This window comes from Lynx canadensis, chromosome A2 (genome assembly GCF_007474595.2).
Source record: "Lynx canadensis isolate LIC74 chromosome A2, mLynCan4.pri.v2, whole genome shotgun sequence".
Taxonomy (NCBI): Eukaryota; Metazoa; Chordata; class Mammalia; order Carnivora; family Felidae; genus Lynx; species Lynx canadensis.
In genome coordinates, this window is record NC_044304.2 from 65112362 (window position 1) to 65129701 (window position 17340).

The 17340-nt window shown below is 52.4% G+C and overlaps 1 protein-coding gene across 5 annotated transcripts in view; it reads right to left on the minus strand.

Moving 5' to 3' along the window:
* GRB10 (growth factor receptor bound protein 10) overlaps window positions 1-17340 on the minus strand; it is a 183226-nt gene that overhangs the window by 111193 nt on the left and 54693 nt on the right. For 3 of the 5 annotated variants that reach the window (XR_003967084.1, XM_030307673.1, XM_030307672.1), the window contains exon 3: window positions 13038-13106. The exons of 1 other annotated variant lie outside the window; for it this stretch is intronic. Coding sequence is in view for 3 of the 4 variants with exons in the window: in XM_030307673.1 (XP_030163533.1) it covers window positions 13038-13088 (51 nt within the window). In the remaining variant the exon portion in view is untranslated. Of the gene's footprint in view, window positions 1-12984; window positions 13107-17340 lie in introns of those variants that run through there. One more of the 5 variants, XM_030307675.1, reaches the window with a different exon arrangement.

Here is a 17340-nt window from a genome sequence, read left to right on the forward strand (position 1 = left end):
AAAAAAGATATCCCCCCCCCCCCATATTTAAATCAACACAGGGGCACCTGGGTGGCTCAGTTCAGTTGAGTGACTCTTGATTTCTGCTCAGGTCATGATCCCCAGGGTCGTTGGATCGAGCCCCACCTCAGGCTCTGTGCTGGCGTGGAGCCCGCTTAAGATAACTCTCTCTCTCCCCCACCCTCTGCCCCTCCCCCACTCACATGCATGCTCTCTCTCTAAAAAATAAAATAAAATGAGTAAAGTTTAAAGCAACACAAAAACAAAAAACCCAGCCCTCAGCCACATACGGTTCACGTCTGACACCCAATTCAAAACCAGAAGGTGTGAAGAGAAAGATGGGCCCGTCACCATAGGAGATGTCAACCGAGAGACACAGACCTAAGTGGTCTAAGACGACACCGGACAGGAGGGACATTCAAACAGTCCAGAGAGATATGCTCTGTGTTTCCAGAGGGACAGCAACTGCCATCCTAACAGGGACCAAATCCAACCTCCAGAGATGAACACCCCCCCCCCCACCCAGGATAGGACGTCCTCCTCCCCAGGGATGAGCTCTGAGGGGGGCCCGAGGTGCTCTCTCTCCACTGATGCCCGAGGGCAGTGAGTGGTCTGGGAGACCTGGGGCAGGAGAGCCCCCATGAAGACACAAGAACTGTCCAGAATGACACACCCGGAGGCAACGCAAGGGCAGAACTCCCCCAAATCTAGCCCCATGTGGGCGGCGGGGAGGGGACGCAGGTTTGGGACCAGACAGAGCAAAGCAGGACCCAGACCCTTCCACTTCCAGCCATCTGAGCCGAGCAAGATTAAGTCAACGGAAGTGTCCGGGCCTCAGGGTCCCCACAGGCAAACCTGGGTAACAGCACCCACTTCAGAGGGCCTGCTGGGGGAGATCAAGTCAGGCGAGGTACACAAAATCCCAACACAGACCCTAACGAGAAGACACCCCACTCTGTCACAGCTCAGGAGGGGTCGGGGACAGCGTGGGGAGTTGAACTCACCCCTGCATACCTGGAAAGCAGCTGCGAGTAAGAAGGCCCAGTGAGTGACAGCAAGGACGCAGGGCCGGCCAGCCTCCGTCACAGAAGGTGCGGCTCCCAGCCCTATGAGTGAAGGCCTTGCGCTCAGGAGAAGACGGGGCCGAGCGTGTACGTGTGTGCGCGCACATGCATGCGTGTGGAAATACAGGCGTCACAAAGTCGGAACGAGCGCGGCCACAGATAGTCTACAGATGTTGCGACAGCCCGGCCTTTTCCACAAAACGTTTCTTCCCCCAAAGGCCCCCTGTGAGGTCATAATCCCTGCGCGTTATCAGATAGTCTCCAGAGAGACTATCTTCCCGTGTCAGTGGACCCGAGACAGGTTTCACGAAGCTGCTTGTTGGCACCTGTACCCGACGTCTCCTTGTCTAAAGCTGGGTTCCTGGCCTGCCAGATACCCAGATCCATGTAAAATCCCAATACACAGGGGGCACCGGGGTGGCTCAGTGGGGTAAGCGTCTGACTCTTGATTTCAGCTCAGGTCATGAGTTCACGGTTCATGGCTTTGGGCCTTGTATGAATCCAGTGTGGAGCCTGCCTGGGATTCTCTCTCTCTCTCTGCCCCTCCCCTACTTATGTTTTCTCTCATGCACTCAAAAATTAATAAACATTAAAAAAATAAATAAATAAAATAAAATAGAACTGATACACAGACTCCACAAGCCTGCCCCTGGCACCAGTCCTGAGGAGAGCCATGAAAGAAAACCGAGGTCCCTCCCGACAGCGCCATCACATGACCCTGTTCCAAACGGGCTCCAAAAGATGTTTCTGGAAACACAGCAGGTCCAGCCCAGGCCGCCCCAGCACAGACCCCTCCCACTGCCAGGAAGCCTCAGGCCCTAGGGAGCCCAGAGAGACGCAGACGCCCAGGTCACCTGCACAAATGTCACAGCCCAGCAGGCCAAGTGCCAGGCTCCCAGACGGGACAGGCTCCTGCAACGGTGTTCGCCAGGTGACCACGGCGTCCGGGAAGAGGGCAGTCTGTGCCCACACAAAGGCTGGACACCTGGCTGGCCAGGAGGGTGATGGATGGACAGAGAGGCGAGTTTGTGCAATGGGAAGATACATAATTATATCGAAACTTCTGTGTTCTGAAATGCTGGCATGTCACTGGTCCCCAGAAATACTTCAGTGACCGCCGGCCAGCCACCCCTCGGGCAGGTGCCCGAGCCAGACGAAGAGTCAGCCACAAACTCTTCCTGCTTCGCATTCCAGACTGGTTACCACATCCTGATAACTTGGCCTTCTAAATAGACTTCAACTCACTTCTCGTACGGCCGCTGCAGTGTCCTAGCCTCGGGTGCCCCCGTCTCACCCCGAAGCCCTCGCTCGGACAGTAGCTCCGAGGTGATTCTGGTGTCCGGATCCCACACCGAGCAGCGCAGGCCGAGGGTGGAGCGAATCCCGCGCCACCACAGGGGACAGCGTCTAGCCCAGGGATTTGTGCGTCTGCACCCTCGATCCTCACCCCACACCTGGCATTTCCGTCTCAGAAGACCAGAGATCTAAGACCAGAGACCTCACTTCAAACGAATTTGCTCATGAGGAGGATTTCCTACGGGCATTAACCCCCAGGTCACTGGAAGCCTAAGACCTACCACACCCGCGCTGGCCATCAGCTGGGGAAGTCGTGAAAGCAGGAATCTCAGTACAAGAAAGCTTTTCAGAACAACGAAACGACGTCTGTGATTACCGATCGACACCTTTATACTCCTTGAGACTAGAAAATCTTAACCAGCACGGCAGAGTTCTGGGCCTACCTGACCACAAGGCTTCGGAGAATCTGATACCTGATCACTTGCTCACCTAAGGAACAGACAAATACAGCCAATGTGCAGAGAGAGTCACCTGTTCAACAATCGTCTACCGAACACCCATTCTATGGCCAGCACATGAGCCCCTAAAGGACAGATCCTGCCCTCTCTGCCTTATATGTTACCTGGACAATACAGATAGTCCGCGATTATCACACCAGGCAGCATACTAATTTATAATTTAAGAGGACAGCGCCATAGAATAATACAAGGAAAGCACAGAGCAGGGTAAGTGGGGGGAGGAAGGTGCGACTGAAACAAAACAGGAGGGGTGGTCTCACTGAAAAGGGAGGGGGAGGAACAAGGCCCCTGCTGGCAACGGCAAGGTCCTCGGTCCAGACAGACGCGGCAGCCTGTGTAAGGCGACTTCAATGTCTTCACCTTGATCGTGACAAATCCGGACGAGTACGCCACAGGCCAGCCAGCCTCCCTGTGAAACAAACATCTGACCCAGCTTCTTCTATTCCTTTTTTTTTTTTTCTTTAATCTCTATTTATTTTTGAGAGAGATACAGAGACAGAGTGCGAGCAGGGGAGGAACAGAGTGAGAGGGAGACACAGAATCTGAAGCAGGCTCCGGGCTCCGAGCCGTCAGCACAGAGCCCGATGGAGGGCTCGAACTCACAAACCCCAAGTTCATGACCTGAGCCGAAGTCGGACGCTTCACCGACTGAGCCACCCAGGCGCCCCTCAGCTTCCTGCATTTCTAACCCACGTTGGGATTTTCCACCAATAACGAAAAGGTCTTGTTTTTCCTAGAAGTTTACGCTCCCTTTATGGTTTATTTTCTATTTTTTTAAGCCCCAATGCCAAGTGATCAAATTCCAGTCCCCGCATCGTAAGCGGGCTCCCACGCACCTAGGAAGAGCTGGCGTCGGAGACCCCCTTCTCCCTCCTGTCCCCCAGCCAGTGCCACGGTGGGGCTGAAAAGCTTCTGCGGAACCACGGCAGCCAGAGCGAGCTGCAGGCACAGGCGGGGAATCCACCTGCAGAAAATGCCACGCCAGGTTTCCTAGCACTTTTCCGGAAAACCTAACCAACCCCACGCACAGTGATAGCGAGTTCAGTAAGCAGAGAGGCTAAAACATCAGCGAAGTGTTTATCTTTTCCTTAAACATCAATTATAGGAAAAGTCTGCAGAGGCTGAGAATAATGCTAACCTTCAATTAACAGCAACTTTAAACGCTTTTTTTTGGTGTCTTCCTAATTAGTAAAAAAATAGTAATCATTTTTATTTTTTTTAAGTTTATTCATTTTGAGAGAGAGACAGAGCACACCCGAGGGGGGAAGGGGCAGAGAGAGGGGGACAGAGGATCCACAGCAGGCTCCGTGCTGTCAGCGCAGAGCCTGACGCAGGGCTCAATCTCACAAACCCTGGGATCAGGACCTGAGCCGAAACCAAGAGTCCAACGCTTAACCAACTGAGCCGCCCAGGTGCCCCACTAGTTAAGAATCTTTAAAAGACTCAACCAACAGTCAGTGGCCCCTCTTTGCAGGGGAGCAGGGGAGCGGGCCCTGTCTACCCCCACTTGCCAAATGAGGCACAGGGAGCAGAGGACACTTTGCCCGGGGAGGGAAAAATCCCTTGTAACAATAAAGGGATCCACGCACGCTACACTGAAATTCAGCGTGAACTAAGTATCACGCAGGAATGATTTAAACCTATCCGAAAAAACAAACACTTAAATAGGAAATTAAACAGGTTTAAAAGCTCATGTTTTCACTATTCCACATGCTGTATTAAAAAGGAAGAATTCTGGGGGCGCCTGGGTGGCTCAGTCGGTTGAGCATCCAACTTCGGATCAGGTCATGATCTCATGGTCCGTGAGTTCGAGCCCCGCGTCGGGCTCTGTGCTGACAGCTTGGAGCCCGGAGCCCGCTTCCGGATCTGCGTCTCCCTCTCTCTCTGCCCCTCCCCTGCCCGTGCTCGCTCTCTCTCTCTCTCTCTCTCTCTCAAAAATAAATAAACGTTAAAAAAAAGAAGCTGAGGGGCGTATGGGTCCTGATATAGAACACAGAACTTCAAATGCTCAAGGGCAAGATGGGGCGCTTACGAGGGAAGCAGCTGACCCGTGCGCATCACCCAGGTGCACGCCAGGCCCCTTTCCGGCTCCGAGCACCCATGACATTTCTCAAGAAGTCGTGTCCGCTGCCTCCCTGCCCAGCTGGCTCTCAGTTCACACCGCCAACCCAACAGCACACACCAGTGGGCTACACTGTGGCCTTGACGGGTACGTGACAAACACTGAGCCTTTGCAGCTCAAGAGGCAGCCAACGCGAGCAAACACGTACCTTCTAGACGTGATTCCATAATGACCCAGAGGCAGAGGCTAACCAGAATGCTGATCTGGGAAGTTCAGTCTCCGCAGGACGGAGAGTCGAAAGAACACGGATTTCCGGGGGGGACTGAACCACCATGGCGAGGAGGAGGAGGAAAACAGAAGCGGGATACTGGGGTCTGGCCCTAGACAGGTGTTTCTTGGAAGGAGGCAAATTCACTGGCCTCTGTTCCACCGTGGCTCTGGACCTTGCTGGACAGGACATGAATTAAGTACCCCTGGCTCTCCATCACTCAATTGGCCTGCAGGCAGGAACCAAAGACAGTGCCCAGGAGCAGGAAGGCAGAGTGGAGAAGGACTTGGGCCCATGGCCCCACCGCGACCATCGAGGCACACGCTGTGTGACAGGAGCACACGATAAAAACAGCACGTGGAAAGCACTCAATAAATACAGCTGTTTTTTAGAATTATTGTAGAGCTGTCATTTCCCTCAAACTATCCAGAAGAAATCGAAGACGTCAAGCCCACACCTAAGGGGATGACCTTATTTGAGAAGAAGATGCGTGGGCAAAAAATCAGCATTCAGGGTAGAACAAGCCTGTCTCTCTCTCCAATCAAAAAATATATACTTGTAGGGGCGCCTGGGGGGCTCAGTCGGTTGAGCGTCCCACTTTGGCTCAGGTCACGATCTCACGGTGGGTGAGTTCAAGCCCTGCATCAGGCTCTGTGCTGTCGACACAGAGCCCACTTGCTTTGGGTCCTCTGTCCCCCTCTCTCTCTGCCCCTTACCCTCTCATTCTCTCTCTCTCGCTCGCTAAATAAATAAGAAAACTTTAAAAAACTAGGGGTGCCTGGGTGGCTCAGTCGGTTAAGCGTCCGACTCCGGCTCAGGTCATGATCTTGCAGTCGGTGAGTGTGGGCGCACGTCGGGCTCTGTGCTGACAGCTCGGAGCCTCGAGCCTGCTTTGGATTCTGTGTCTCCCCCTCTCCCTGCCCCTGCCCCACTCGTGCTCGTCTCAGATATAAACATTAAAAAATTTTTTTAATTACAATTATAATTAGAAATTTAAACAAATATATATATATATATACACTTCAAAAATTTTTATTTTTGTTTATTTACTTATTTATAGCATTTCACTGGTTTCCAGACATTCTCTCATTTTGACGTTTTAAAACACACACACCTTCCAGTTGATCCACATTTAAGGATCATACTTGGTCATCTTTCTCTTCATTTTGAGACTGGAAAGTGGTCATTAAGTTGACCCCTTATCTCAGGGCATTTTAGGATCAAAGACATAAATGCAAAATCCCAGGGTACACACTGAACGTTTCATCACAGAGGCTCCGAGAATTAAACCCAAGTTGCCCTGAAAATACCTTCCCTCGTGGGTCTCGGGCATGAACACACTCCGGTAGCTACAAAACGTTAAGAAAAACAAGCCTCCGTTACTCAGCAGAGAGTAATGGCCTCTTTGCCTTGATGCTACTGTCATCTGGAAAGGGGACGTCGTGACAGGTAACATCCAAGTCAAGTCCCTGGACGATGGGCAGCACGCTGCCAGCGACTCGGTTTTCCCATCTTTAAAATTGGTGTCACGAAGGTCGTACCTCACAGGGCTGGTGGACGGTTCAATGGGAGAATCCAAAACAAGTGCACCCAAGTGCTGAGTCTTTTCCCCGCGACCCCCCGTATACCGCCATCCGTCAAGTCCCGACCTCTGGGCTGTAGACCATTCACGTGACCTGTCAGGAAATGACGCGGGTCCCCACTGGTGCCCACGAAGCACACTGTTGACACAGACACACCCGGCTGGTTTCGCACCTGTCTGTCACCCCACGGCTGGGATCTGCGCAGACAGTGCTGGCCTCCGGAGATCCCAACCCCCAGCCACACTCCACCTGGGACCAAATCGGTCACAGCTGCTCCCAGCGTTTAAAGGAAAGGGTTTTCAATGGATCCGCAAGTTATGAAAAGTATAAACACGCGTGCTATTTACCAACATGTCGTTGACTAAGTACAGTTCCAATAAACTAAACCAGCTCAGTGCAGTTTGCCAGATCAGAAAGCAAATGGGTTTCCAAACCAAATGCCGGTCTATTTTTTAAGTGACTATCCTGCAATCGCTTCAAAGACTTGAAAAGACCATAATCAAATTTACACACGTATCGCAAAAGCACTTAAAAATTCCATGTCTAGGGAAGAAATGTACACTCTTTTTTTTAAAGTTTATTTATTTATTTTGAGAGAGAGAGGGAGAACATGAGCATGCAAATACAAGTGGGGGAAGAGGGGGGAGAGACAGAGAGAGAGAGAGAGAGAGAGAGAGTCAGTCCCAAGTGGGTTCCTCGATGTCAGCACAGAGCCCAACTCGGGGCTTGAACTCACGAACCATGAGATCATGAACTGAGACGAAGTCGAGAGTCAGACACTTAACCAACTGAGCCACCCAGATGCCCCCAGAATCAAAACTTTAAATAATTTGCAAAACCACTTATAGGTAAGCGTCCCACCTGCTGGGACACTGTCATGAAATAAAGATAAGGGATGGGACAACTTAAGGGATGTGTAAGAGCCACAGTGAGGAGAAGGTACCAGCCACAAATTTCTTGGAGAACACAGAGTCCAATAAAATGTCCTTTCGTGTAAGATTAAAATAGAAGAAGGGGCATCTGGGTGGCTCAGTTAGTTAAGCATCCAACTTAGGCTCGGGTTGTGATCTCAATGTTCATGAGCTCGAGCCCCATGTGGGCCTCAGCGCTGACTGTGTGAAGCCTGCTTGGGCTCAAGTGACTGATGGGATTATTGTGCTTTCTCTGCCCCTCCCCAGTTTGTGCTTCCCCCCCCTCAAAAATAAATATTTTTTTTTAAAATGAAGAGGCTACAGAATCCCTCTCCGGTTAAAAAAAAAATTAAAAATAAAAAACAAGCGACGGACTTTGGGAATGGAATTCACTTCTAGGGACGGATCCCAAATCGAGACTACAGGGATGAGGTCATCCCCCGGGCCCTCCAGACACTGCCAGCAGATGGAGGGGTCCGGTGTCCCCAGATGTCCGTGGACCCAGCAGAAAATCCACAGCTGGCTGTGCTCGGCAAGCAGCAAAGCGCCATCCGCAGGCTCCGAGTCTCGTCCCCGTGGCCCCAACCACGAGCGGATGAGCCAGCGGACACAGGAGGCCCCACGGGGAGCCCCCGTCCGTCCTTCAACGGGAGTTGGCAAACGTCTCCGGTGAAGGGCCAGACGCTACTCAACTCTGCTGGGGAGCCTGAGAGCGGCCACTGACGAGATGTCAACAAATGAGCGTAGCCGTGTTCCCGTAACACTTCATTTATAAAAGCAGGCAGGGGGGCAGGACTGGCCCACGGCCGTCGTCTGCCAGCTCCCGCGCCGGAAGGGAAGGTTCCGGAAGGCTCAGCGCCACGGAACTGAAATGAAGCCAGAGGAGCAACTCGCAGCAACCACCGGGGGCTGGGACAGGACGTAGGAAACGACCCAGCAGGCAGATGGTGGCGGAGAAGGAGCCACCAGTAGGCTCGGGGCTCTGACCTCCACCCCAGCAGGTGTCTCTGCGCGACAGGATCACAAGGACGCTTTCCCAGACATCTGACTTCGAACATGAGCAACTCAGAAGTCAAGAAAGACAATTATAGAAATAAAGCTAAAATACTCAGAATAAATATTTGGAAGTTCAAGCATAAGCCTGATCACCTGTATCACGTTTACATTCAAGCATTTCGGTGCCACAGCACAGCTCAACACTCTGTTCACGCATTTCCCTGAACCCATCACACTGCCTACTTCCAACATTCTTCATAAGGATAATAAACGCTGCTTTTGTTTATAGTGAATAGATAAAATGCACCTTGAAATAGGTGCATAATCCCTTCCTCAAAACCCTGGGGGCTGGAAGTAGGTGGGAATTCAGAAATTTTTGGATTCGGGGGGCTCCTGGGTGGCTCAAGTGTCAGACTCTTAATTTAGACTCCAGTCTGTGCTGACAGCTCAGAGCCTGGAGTCTGCTTCAGATTCCGTGTCCCTCTCTCACTGTGTCCCTCCCTTGCTCATGCTGTCTCTATCTAGAATAAATCAAAAACATTAAAAAAAAAATTTTAAAAAAAGATTCTCCCTCTCATCTCTCTCAGCCCCTCCCCCACTCACAATCGTTCTCTCTCTCTCTCTCTCTAAAAACTTTAAAAAAGATTGTTATGGAATGGAGAAAGATAAGGCAGGGTCCAGGGTGGCCTAGGAACGTAACCATTATGCACCTACAGTCCACAGCTCTGAACAAGTCGAATTGAATTCTCCTGTGACGTGAGAAATGACAATACTTCTCAGTTTAGAGCTTTGGGGGTTTCACTTTTTAATTATTTTTTCATGTTTATTTATTTTTTTCATGTGTATTTATTTTTGGGAGAAACAGAGACAGAGAGTGAGCGAGGGAAGGGCAGAGAGAGAGGGAGACACAGAATCTGAAACAGGTTCCAGGCTCTGAGCTGTCAGCACAGAGCCCAACGTGGGGCTCGAACTCACAAACTGTGAGACCACGACCTAAGCCGACGTCAGACGCTTAACCAACTGAGCCACCCAGGCGCCCCGAGCTTTGGGAATTGTAAAATTGCAGACCATGGGCTGCAGGCGTCTATTTATAACCCCCTCCCCCCCAGACACCCTGTTCCTACGTGGCCAAAGTCTAACCTCCCCCATCTCCCCAGGCCAGGATTTTCCTCCCTGCATCCTTCTGCCCAGTCCTGTCTGGGCACCACCCATGGCTCTGGGCGCTTCCTCCAGGGAGGCCTCCTTGACCTCCTTTCTCCCCCACCAGCCTATTTTATCTGCCTCAGAATCATTGTCATCGTTCACAATCATCTTATCTGCCAGCTGTCCCGTGTCCGCCTTCCCAACTAAGATTCATAAGCCTAGGGAACTTGCCTGCCTCGTGCAAAGCCACCCACCCCCCTAGCTCAGACACTGTGTCTGGCACAATCAGTGACCAAGGAATTAAAGGTAACTATCCTGGGCCGGGTGTCCCAGACGTGGTCACCCCCGTGCTGGGCAATTTCCATGCCCTTGCTCCAATCCCCACACGACCTGGACACCATTAACCCTTTTGGGCCAGCAGGGAAACTGAGGCACAGGAGTGTTACAAGATCCACCCCCCCACAAAGGCCACCGAACAACGACAATATCAGATTTTAAAGGAAAACTCTAAGTCTTAAAAGTGAAGCTGTTTGTTCCCTATTCCACCAACCCCAGGGCGGCTAAAGCGGAAAGCATGATAACTGAATGCACACGCTAACTTGGGTGCTTCTGTGTCCGTAAGAAAACTCTACATCTCGGCCACTCACTGACCAAAGCCCGTTATCTAATCGGAGCCCCAGCACATACGGAACAGCTCGAGTCAGAAATCCGATAGTATGCTAAAGATCTCAAGAAATTCTTCTCCACGAAGACTTGGGAGATTCCTCTAAATTGCCATAATTGCAGATTGCTCAAGACTGGAACTCACTGTAAATCATGCCATTTTCTGAGAAATTCTGCAACAGTCATCTGATTTTCCAGGAACAGTGGATGCCAACTGCCAAGTCCGGCTGCCGCATTTTTACGAGCGGAGGACCGTGCCGTCAAATGCCACCGAAAGGCACGACTGAGCATTTCACCAAGGGGTGACAGAGTTTCACTGGGGTTGCCCCCCACACCCCCTCCACGGCTTTCTGGCTTATGCAGAACTGCCTTGGGCATCCGGGGCGGCAATGACAAACAGCTAGTGCGTCTGTGGAGAAAGGCATGACCTTTACTGGGTGCTTCTGCTGTCTCTGTGAGACCCACAGAAGACTGAAAACGGAAGGAGGGGGGCGGAGGGAGGCAAGAGGGTCTTTGTGCCATCACCCTTCCCTCCATCAGGTCTGCTCTGTAACCAGCTGGAGAGGACACCTCTCTACCAACTTTCAGACGGACTCCCTCAAGGACAGTTTTCCACGTAGTGCACTGATCTTTTCCATTTGGAAGCAATGGTATGAAGTGCAAGGCGGCAGGCCAGATGATGGGTACAATCTGCACCCAGACAACTGGCCACAGCTAAGGGGCCACGGGAGGATTGGACCTACGACCCATGGATGCAGCATGGAGCTTTAACCAACAGGGTGAAGCCTCTTATTTAAGTTTATTTATTTATTTGGCGGGGGGCGGGGACAGAGAAAGAGGGGGGGAGAGAGAGAGAGAGAGAGAGAGAGAGAGAGAGAGAATCCCAAGTAGGCTCTGCACCGGCAGCACAGAGCCCAGTGTGGGGCTCAAACTCACAAACTGTGAGACCATGACCGGAGCCGAAATTAAGAGTCTGACCTTTAACTGACTGAGCCACCCAGGAGCCCCAAGGCCTCTTTTAGGAATAAGCAGGCAACCATGGCTTAAGCAGAACACCCTTCCCACTTCTACTAGGTGCTGGCCCTCTTTTCCAGCTTGTAACTCGTTCTGGCCTCGTCCCAAATTCAGTGGCTACCACGAATGGTATTCCTAACATTCAGCCTTTCTTGGAAGGTTCACTTCACTTTGATACCAAAACAACAACAACAACAAAAGATCAGGGGCGCCTGGGTGGCTCAGTCAGTTAAGCGTCTGACTTCGGCTCAGGCCATGATCTCACGGTCCGTGGGTTCAAGCCCCACATCGAGCTCTGTGCTGACAGCTTGGAGCCTGGAGCCTGATTCCGATTCTGCGTCTCCCTCTCTCTCTGCCCCTCCCCTGCTCCTACTCTGTCTCTCTCTCTCAAAAAGAAATAAACATTAAAAAAAATTTTTTTTTTTAATTAAAAAGAAAGCTCTCTGCAGCTGATGAATAAGCAAATTTTCATCACAGTCGCTAAAAAGTGACTCGACAGACCAAGGGAAGGAAACACAAGTTCAGAGAAGCGCAGAACTCCGGTCAAGGGTAGAGCATACGGAAGGGCCTCAAAATCAGGGAGCCATGCTGGAGAGCTGGAGGCCGAGAGAGAGAGAAAGAGAGAGAGAGAGAGAGAGAGAGAGAGAGAGAGTACAGGTGCTTCACATGCTAAAGGACCGGTAAAGTTGAACCAGGCGCCATGTGTCAAGTCCAAAGAACCAGGGTTCATTCCTTCAAGGGCAGCCCTCCACCCTGCAAAGTAAAAGCTCAAACAAAACCGTGGTTCAGAAGGTGGGGGCACCCGGGTGGCTCCGTCCCAGGGTTGATCCCAGGGTTGTGGGATCGAGCCTCACGTCGGGCTGACGCTCATGCTGACGGTGTTGGGCCTGTTTGGGATTCTCTCTATCCCCTCCCCCGCCCCTCCCCTGCTCATGCTCTGTCTCTCCCAAAATAAATACATAAACTTAAAAAAAAAAAAAAAAAAAGAAAGAAAACATGGTTCCAAAGATGAAGGAAATTAACAGAGGAAATTCACCGAGCAGAGGAGCAGATATGAACTTGTCCTCCACAAACCCCCACCTGATGCTTCCAGGCGGAGGGAAAAAGGAGCCAGTTGGGGGGCGGGGGGAGGGGGAGGCTTCCACCCCCAAAGCACAAGCTGCACCCAGGCCAGGACACCCTCCTCTCCCCGCATCGTGCCCCAGATGCCCAGGTCTCTGGCTGAACACCCCCGCAGCCGCCACTCGAATGGGCCATCTGGAGGTTTGGGGCCCAGCAGACGACCACGTGGCGCCTGCTTTATCCCAAACACCTCTTCCCACACATCAGAGGCAAGACCGCACCACAGCGACAACCCTCTGGAACCCGGAAGCCATGGCCGAGGAGGACACGTGGTAAGATCTTCCAGAACACGCCGGTGACCCCAGTGCAGACATCCCCCCTGGTGACCCGTCGTGGTTACTGACCACACGGGTGCCAGCTCCGCCTGCTGGCATCCGACGTCCACGCTCCCCCATACCTGGTGGTACGGATGGTGCAAGAAGGAATCCGGGCAGCCAGCTAAAGCCATGGGCTCCTTCTTCAGCACCTGCAACAGAGACAAACTGTGAGAAGCAGCCAGACGGGACACCACGGTCACCACTCGCAGCTTGTTCCAGGGCGACACATCCGAGCCGGTGGCCCCGGACACCCTCGCGCGATCAGGCACTCAGGTGGGAGGTCTGCTCAAGGGGTCCCCGCTTTTCTTCTCACACAGAGACCGGCTACGGAACCCTGGGAAGGCCGTCCGCACGGTCACAGGATCTATGGGGCGCAGGGGCCCTCAGAGGGGTGTGGGGGGCACCGGCCCCCCGCGGAGGCTCCCAGGGACCGCCGGGCTCCTTTGGTCATTACAGATATTAACACCCTGAAGACCTGATCTTACTTTGGGGAATATGGATTGAGCCTCATTCCAATCAAGCACCGAGGAAGCTATGTGTGGTCAGGGTCTCCCGGGTACGGCCCGTGTGTATGCTGACTCTCCCGGCCTCAGCCAAGATCAAACCACTGTTACGGGCATCTGACGCCCCCACTGGTGTCACACTCTTCCTGGAGGCACGGTTCTGTGACTACAATCTCTGACAATGACATTCACAGAAATGGACTTCTGAATGCACATTAAGCCTCTCCTCGCTTCTGTGTGAGCTACAAGTAACATGAGCTGTATTCAAAAGCCCATCGTGGGGGCGCCTGGGCGGCTCAGTCAGTTAAGCACCCGACCCTTAATTTCGGCTCAGGTCACGATCTCGCAGTTCGTGGGATTGAGCCCCGCACCAGGCTCCACACTGACAGCACAGAGCCTGCTTGGGATTCTCTCTCTCCCTCTCTCTCTGCTCCTCCCCAGCTCGTGCTCTCTCTCTCTCTCAAAATAAATAAACTTAAAAAAAATTTTTTTTTTCTTGTTAAAAGCACATTGGCTCCTACAGTGAGATCCCAATAAGCATGAAACACAGACCCTGTCATTTTCGTTTTTAATCTGCTGCGGCACAAACCACATGCCTGATGCATACAAAGCAGACAGCGAATCTCCCTCCCCTCTGACGCAGAGGACGGGTGGGGCGGGGAGGTTAGGGGCAACCAGCAGCTTGGCCGGGACTCGGACGGGTCACCCGTTTGCCTCTGAACACAAAAAAGCCAAGGCCAAACTTCCATGAAGCGAGCTTCTCCGAGATCCTTCCTTCTAAAGCTCAGCGGTAATCAGAGAGCAGGGGGAGGATTCCGGGAACAGGGAGGAACCAGGGACAATGTCTTCTCATGTGGAAATCATCGGACGCTGAGAACATTTTCAGGAATGGCAGCAATGAATGCTCTCCATCATAATCGGTCCCAGAGGCGCCTGGACCATCGGCCCTTCTTCGGCCCAGCCCCGCTGAACAATTCATAATCCCTGGCCACGAGAGGCTTTTCTCGAGCCTCTGCGTTTGTGGCTGTCTCTCCCTGCTCCACCACCAGCTACCTTCCTATGCCCTGTAGGACTGAGCTCAGGGATCACCTCCTCCAGGAAGCCCCCTCAGACTGCCTCTCGCCAATCAACACTGCTCCAAGACGGCTCGCTCAGTCAGTGTCCACTGGGCTTCTGGCATCTGGATCCAAGCCGGTTTCACAAAGAGGGCGCTGGCGGTCATCACTGTCAACCCCTTTAGAGCAGGAAGAAAACACAGCAGCTCTAGGACGGCCACCCCACCATGTCCAGGAGCCGCCTCCAACAGGACTACCCGCCTCTCCTACGGTGTCCCCAGAGGAGGCCCAGGGACAGGCAGGTGTCCTGCTATTCTAGAACACAGGGTCTCCTCTGAGGCTGCCTTTCGGAGGAGCAAGAACAAAACACTAACAAGAATCCCTACAACGAGGCAGCAAGGAAACCGAGCTTAAAAAAACACTTTCTGGGGGCGCCTGGGGGGTTCAGTTGGTTAAGCAACTGACTCTTGACTTCAGCTCAGGTCGTGATCTCACGGCTCATGAGCCTGAGCCCCACGTTGGGCTCTGTGCTGACAATGCAGAGTCTGCTAAGGATTCTCTCTCTCCCTCTCTCTCAAAACAAACAAATAACTTAAAAAATTTTTCTGCTCCTATACTCAGAGCATGGAAGGTCCCACTTCCCTGAAGTCGTTTTACTACAAGAAAAATAAAGACTATTTAGTCAGTGGCTCATTTCTCTCAATGAAAGAAAAAAGGAGAATGGAAGAAACAGGACAGGCAGGAACTTCCCGGGACAAGATAAACCAGAGGCTGTGGGCAGTCAAATCAGAATCAATGCTACAGACAGTACAGTCCGTGGACGCAAAATCCCAGGAACGTGGACAACAGATCCCAGGGAGACCGCATCAAACAGAGTGGCAAAAAGGTTGAACAGTCTGCAGTTCGGCGCAAAACTCGGGGTGCAGAGAACAGCGCCCGGCTGTGAAGGGAACACCACCTTCCCCAGCCGATCTCGACCCCGCACCTCTCACGCATCTGGGGCAGAGTGAAGATTCTCTGACCAGACAGTCTGAGTTTTTCAGAATTCAGAAAGGAAGACTCACGAAAGCTTCCCAGGGGAATCCTGAAAGGCTCCAGTGGGGCATAAAAGTAAGGACATTCATTCCGTCAACCAAACAGCAACAAAATCGGGGCTCCTGGGCAGTTCAGTCAGTTGAGCACCCAACTCTTGGTTTTGGCTCAGGTCACGATCTCGCGGTTTCATGTGTTCGAGCCCCGTGTGGGGTTCTGCACTGACAGTGCGGAGCCTGCTTGGGATTCTCTCTCCCTCTCTCTCTTTGTCCCTCCCCCACTCACGCGGTCTCTGCCTCTCTCAAAACAAATAAACCTAAAAAGAAAGATAGCAAAAAATTCGAAGGTAAGACCCAGTCATGGGCTGAAGCGTGTCCTCCCCACAATTCAAAAGTTGAAGCCCTAATGCCCAGGACCCACAACGTGGCTGTATTTGGAGGTGGAGGTCTTTAAAGATGTGATTAGCTTAAAATGAGGTGTTAGTGTGGCCCCCGAGTCAATATGAGGGGACCTGAGGACACAGACACACGCAGAGGGGCGACCGCGGGAAGACACGGGGAGAAGACGGCCGTCTACATGCCAAGGAGAGGGGCCTCACGAGGTCCCAGCCCTGCCCACACCTTGATCTCAGACTTCGGCCTCCAGAGCCAAGAGGAAATAAATTCTGTTATTTGAGCTGCCCAGTCTGTACAATTCTGTTAAGGCAGTCGGTCCTGAAAAACTAATACAGACCCAAGATAGGAAACCACTATTAAATTGCTATTTCAGCTAAAAGGAACAGAAGTGCCCTAAATCTATAACATCCACTACCAGGCAATTATGTTTTCACTAAGTGTTTAGGATCCTTTAATCCATCTGCACAGAAACCAGAGAATGACCTGTAAGAGGCTGCTAGGCTGAAGGGAAGAGGGTAGGGGAATGGAAGCCCTAACAAGATGGCGGGAGGGCCCCACGCGGTAACCGGCTTCTCTACTGCATGGGCACGGCTGTGGCTGGTCACCTCTCTCCAGCCTTGGGCAAGGCCAGTAGCCCCCAAGCCTGTAAACCTGTCTGGCCCATAAGTCAACCTGGGCCTATGGTAGCAAGTCTCATGCGTCCGTGTGTCCAACATCCAGCCATTTAATCCCAACACCAACCTAGCTGCTATTCTGAAAGTACTCTGGGGAAGTGGTTGACATCTGCAATCACTGGACTTTTAGGCAAAGGGGATTACCCTCCCTACAAGAGGTGGGCCTCGTGCAATCAGCTGAGGGCCTTAAGAGCAAAGACTGAGATTTCGCAAAGAAGGGATCTGACCTCAAGACTGCAGCAAACTCCTGAGTTTCCAGACTACCAGCCTGGCCCAGGGATTTCAGACTTTTCAGTCCCCAACAATCACGTCAGCCAATTCCTTAAAATAGATCTCTTTGTATGTACATACACATGTTCGGTGTCTCAGGAGAACCCTGACGTATGCACCCCAGCCAACCACAGCCAGATCCCAGGACCACACGTGGTGTCTCCTGTAGGCCTCCCCAGTGCCCATCTGAGTCTGACGACTCTGCGTGGTCAACCTCCCAGCCCCCGGCCCTTCTCCAAACACACCCTCCACCTTCTTCAGCCCGCAGCCTCCTTTCCCTGAGCAGGCTAATTTTCTCCCCTTCGCCCACATCCCCACGGGCCTTGGGGAGGGGTTAACACCCTTCTGGCCCCTTAAGGACCCTCTCGGCACCTGTGCTAATGGCTGCCCTGTTGCCCCACGCCCCCTTCTGCCACTGCTCCCCACATTCCTTCCAGCTCACTCCGTGCGTGCC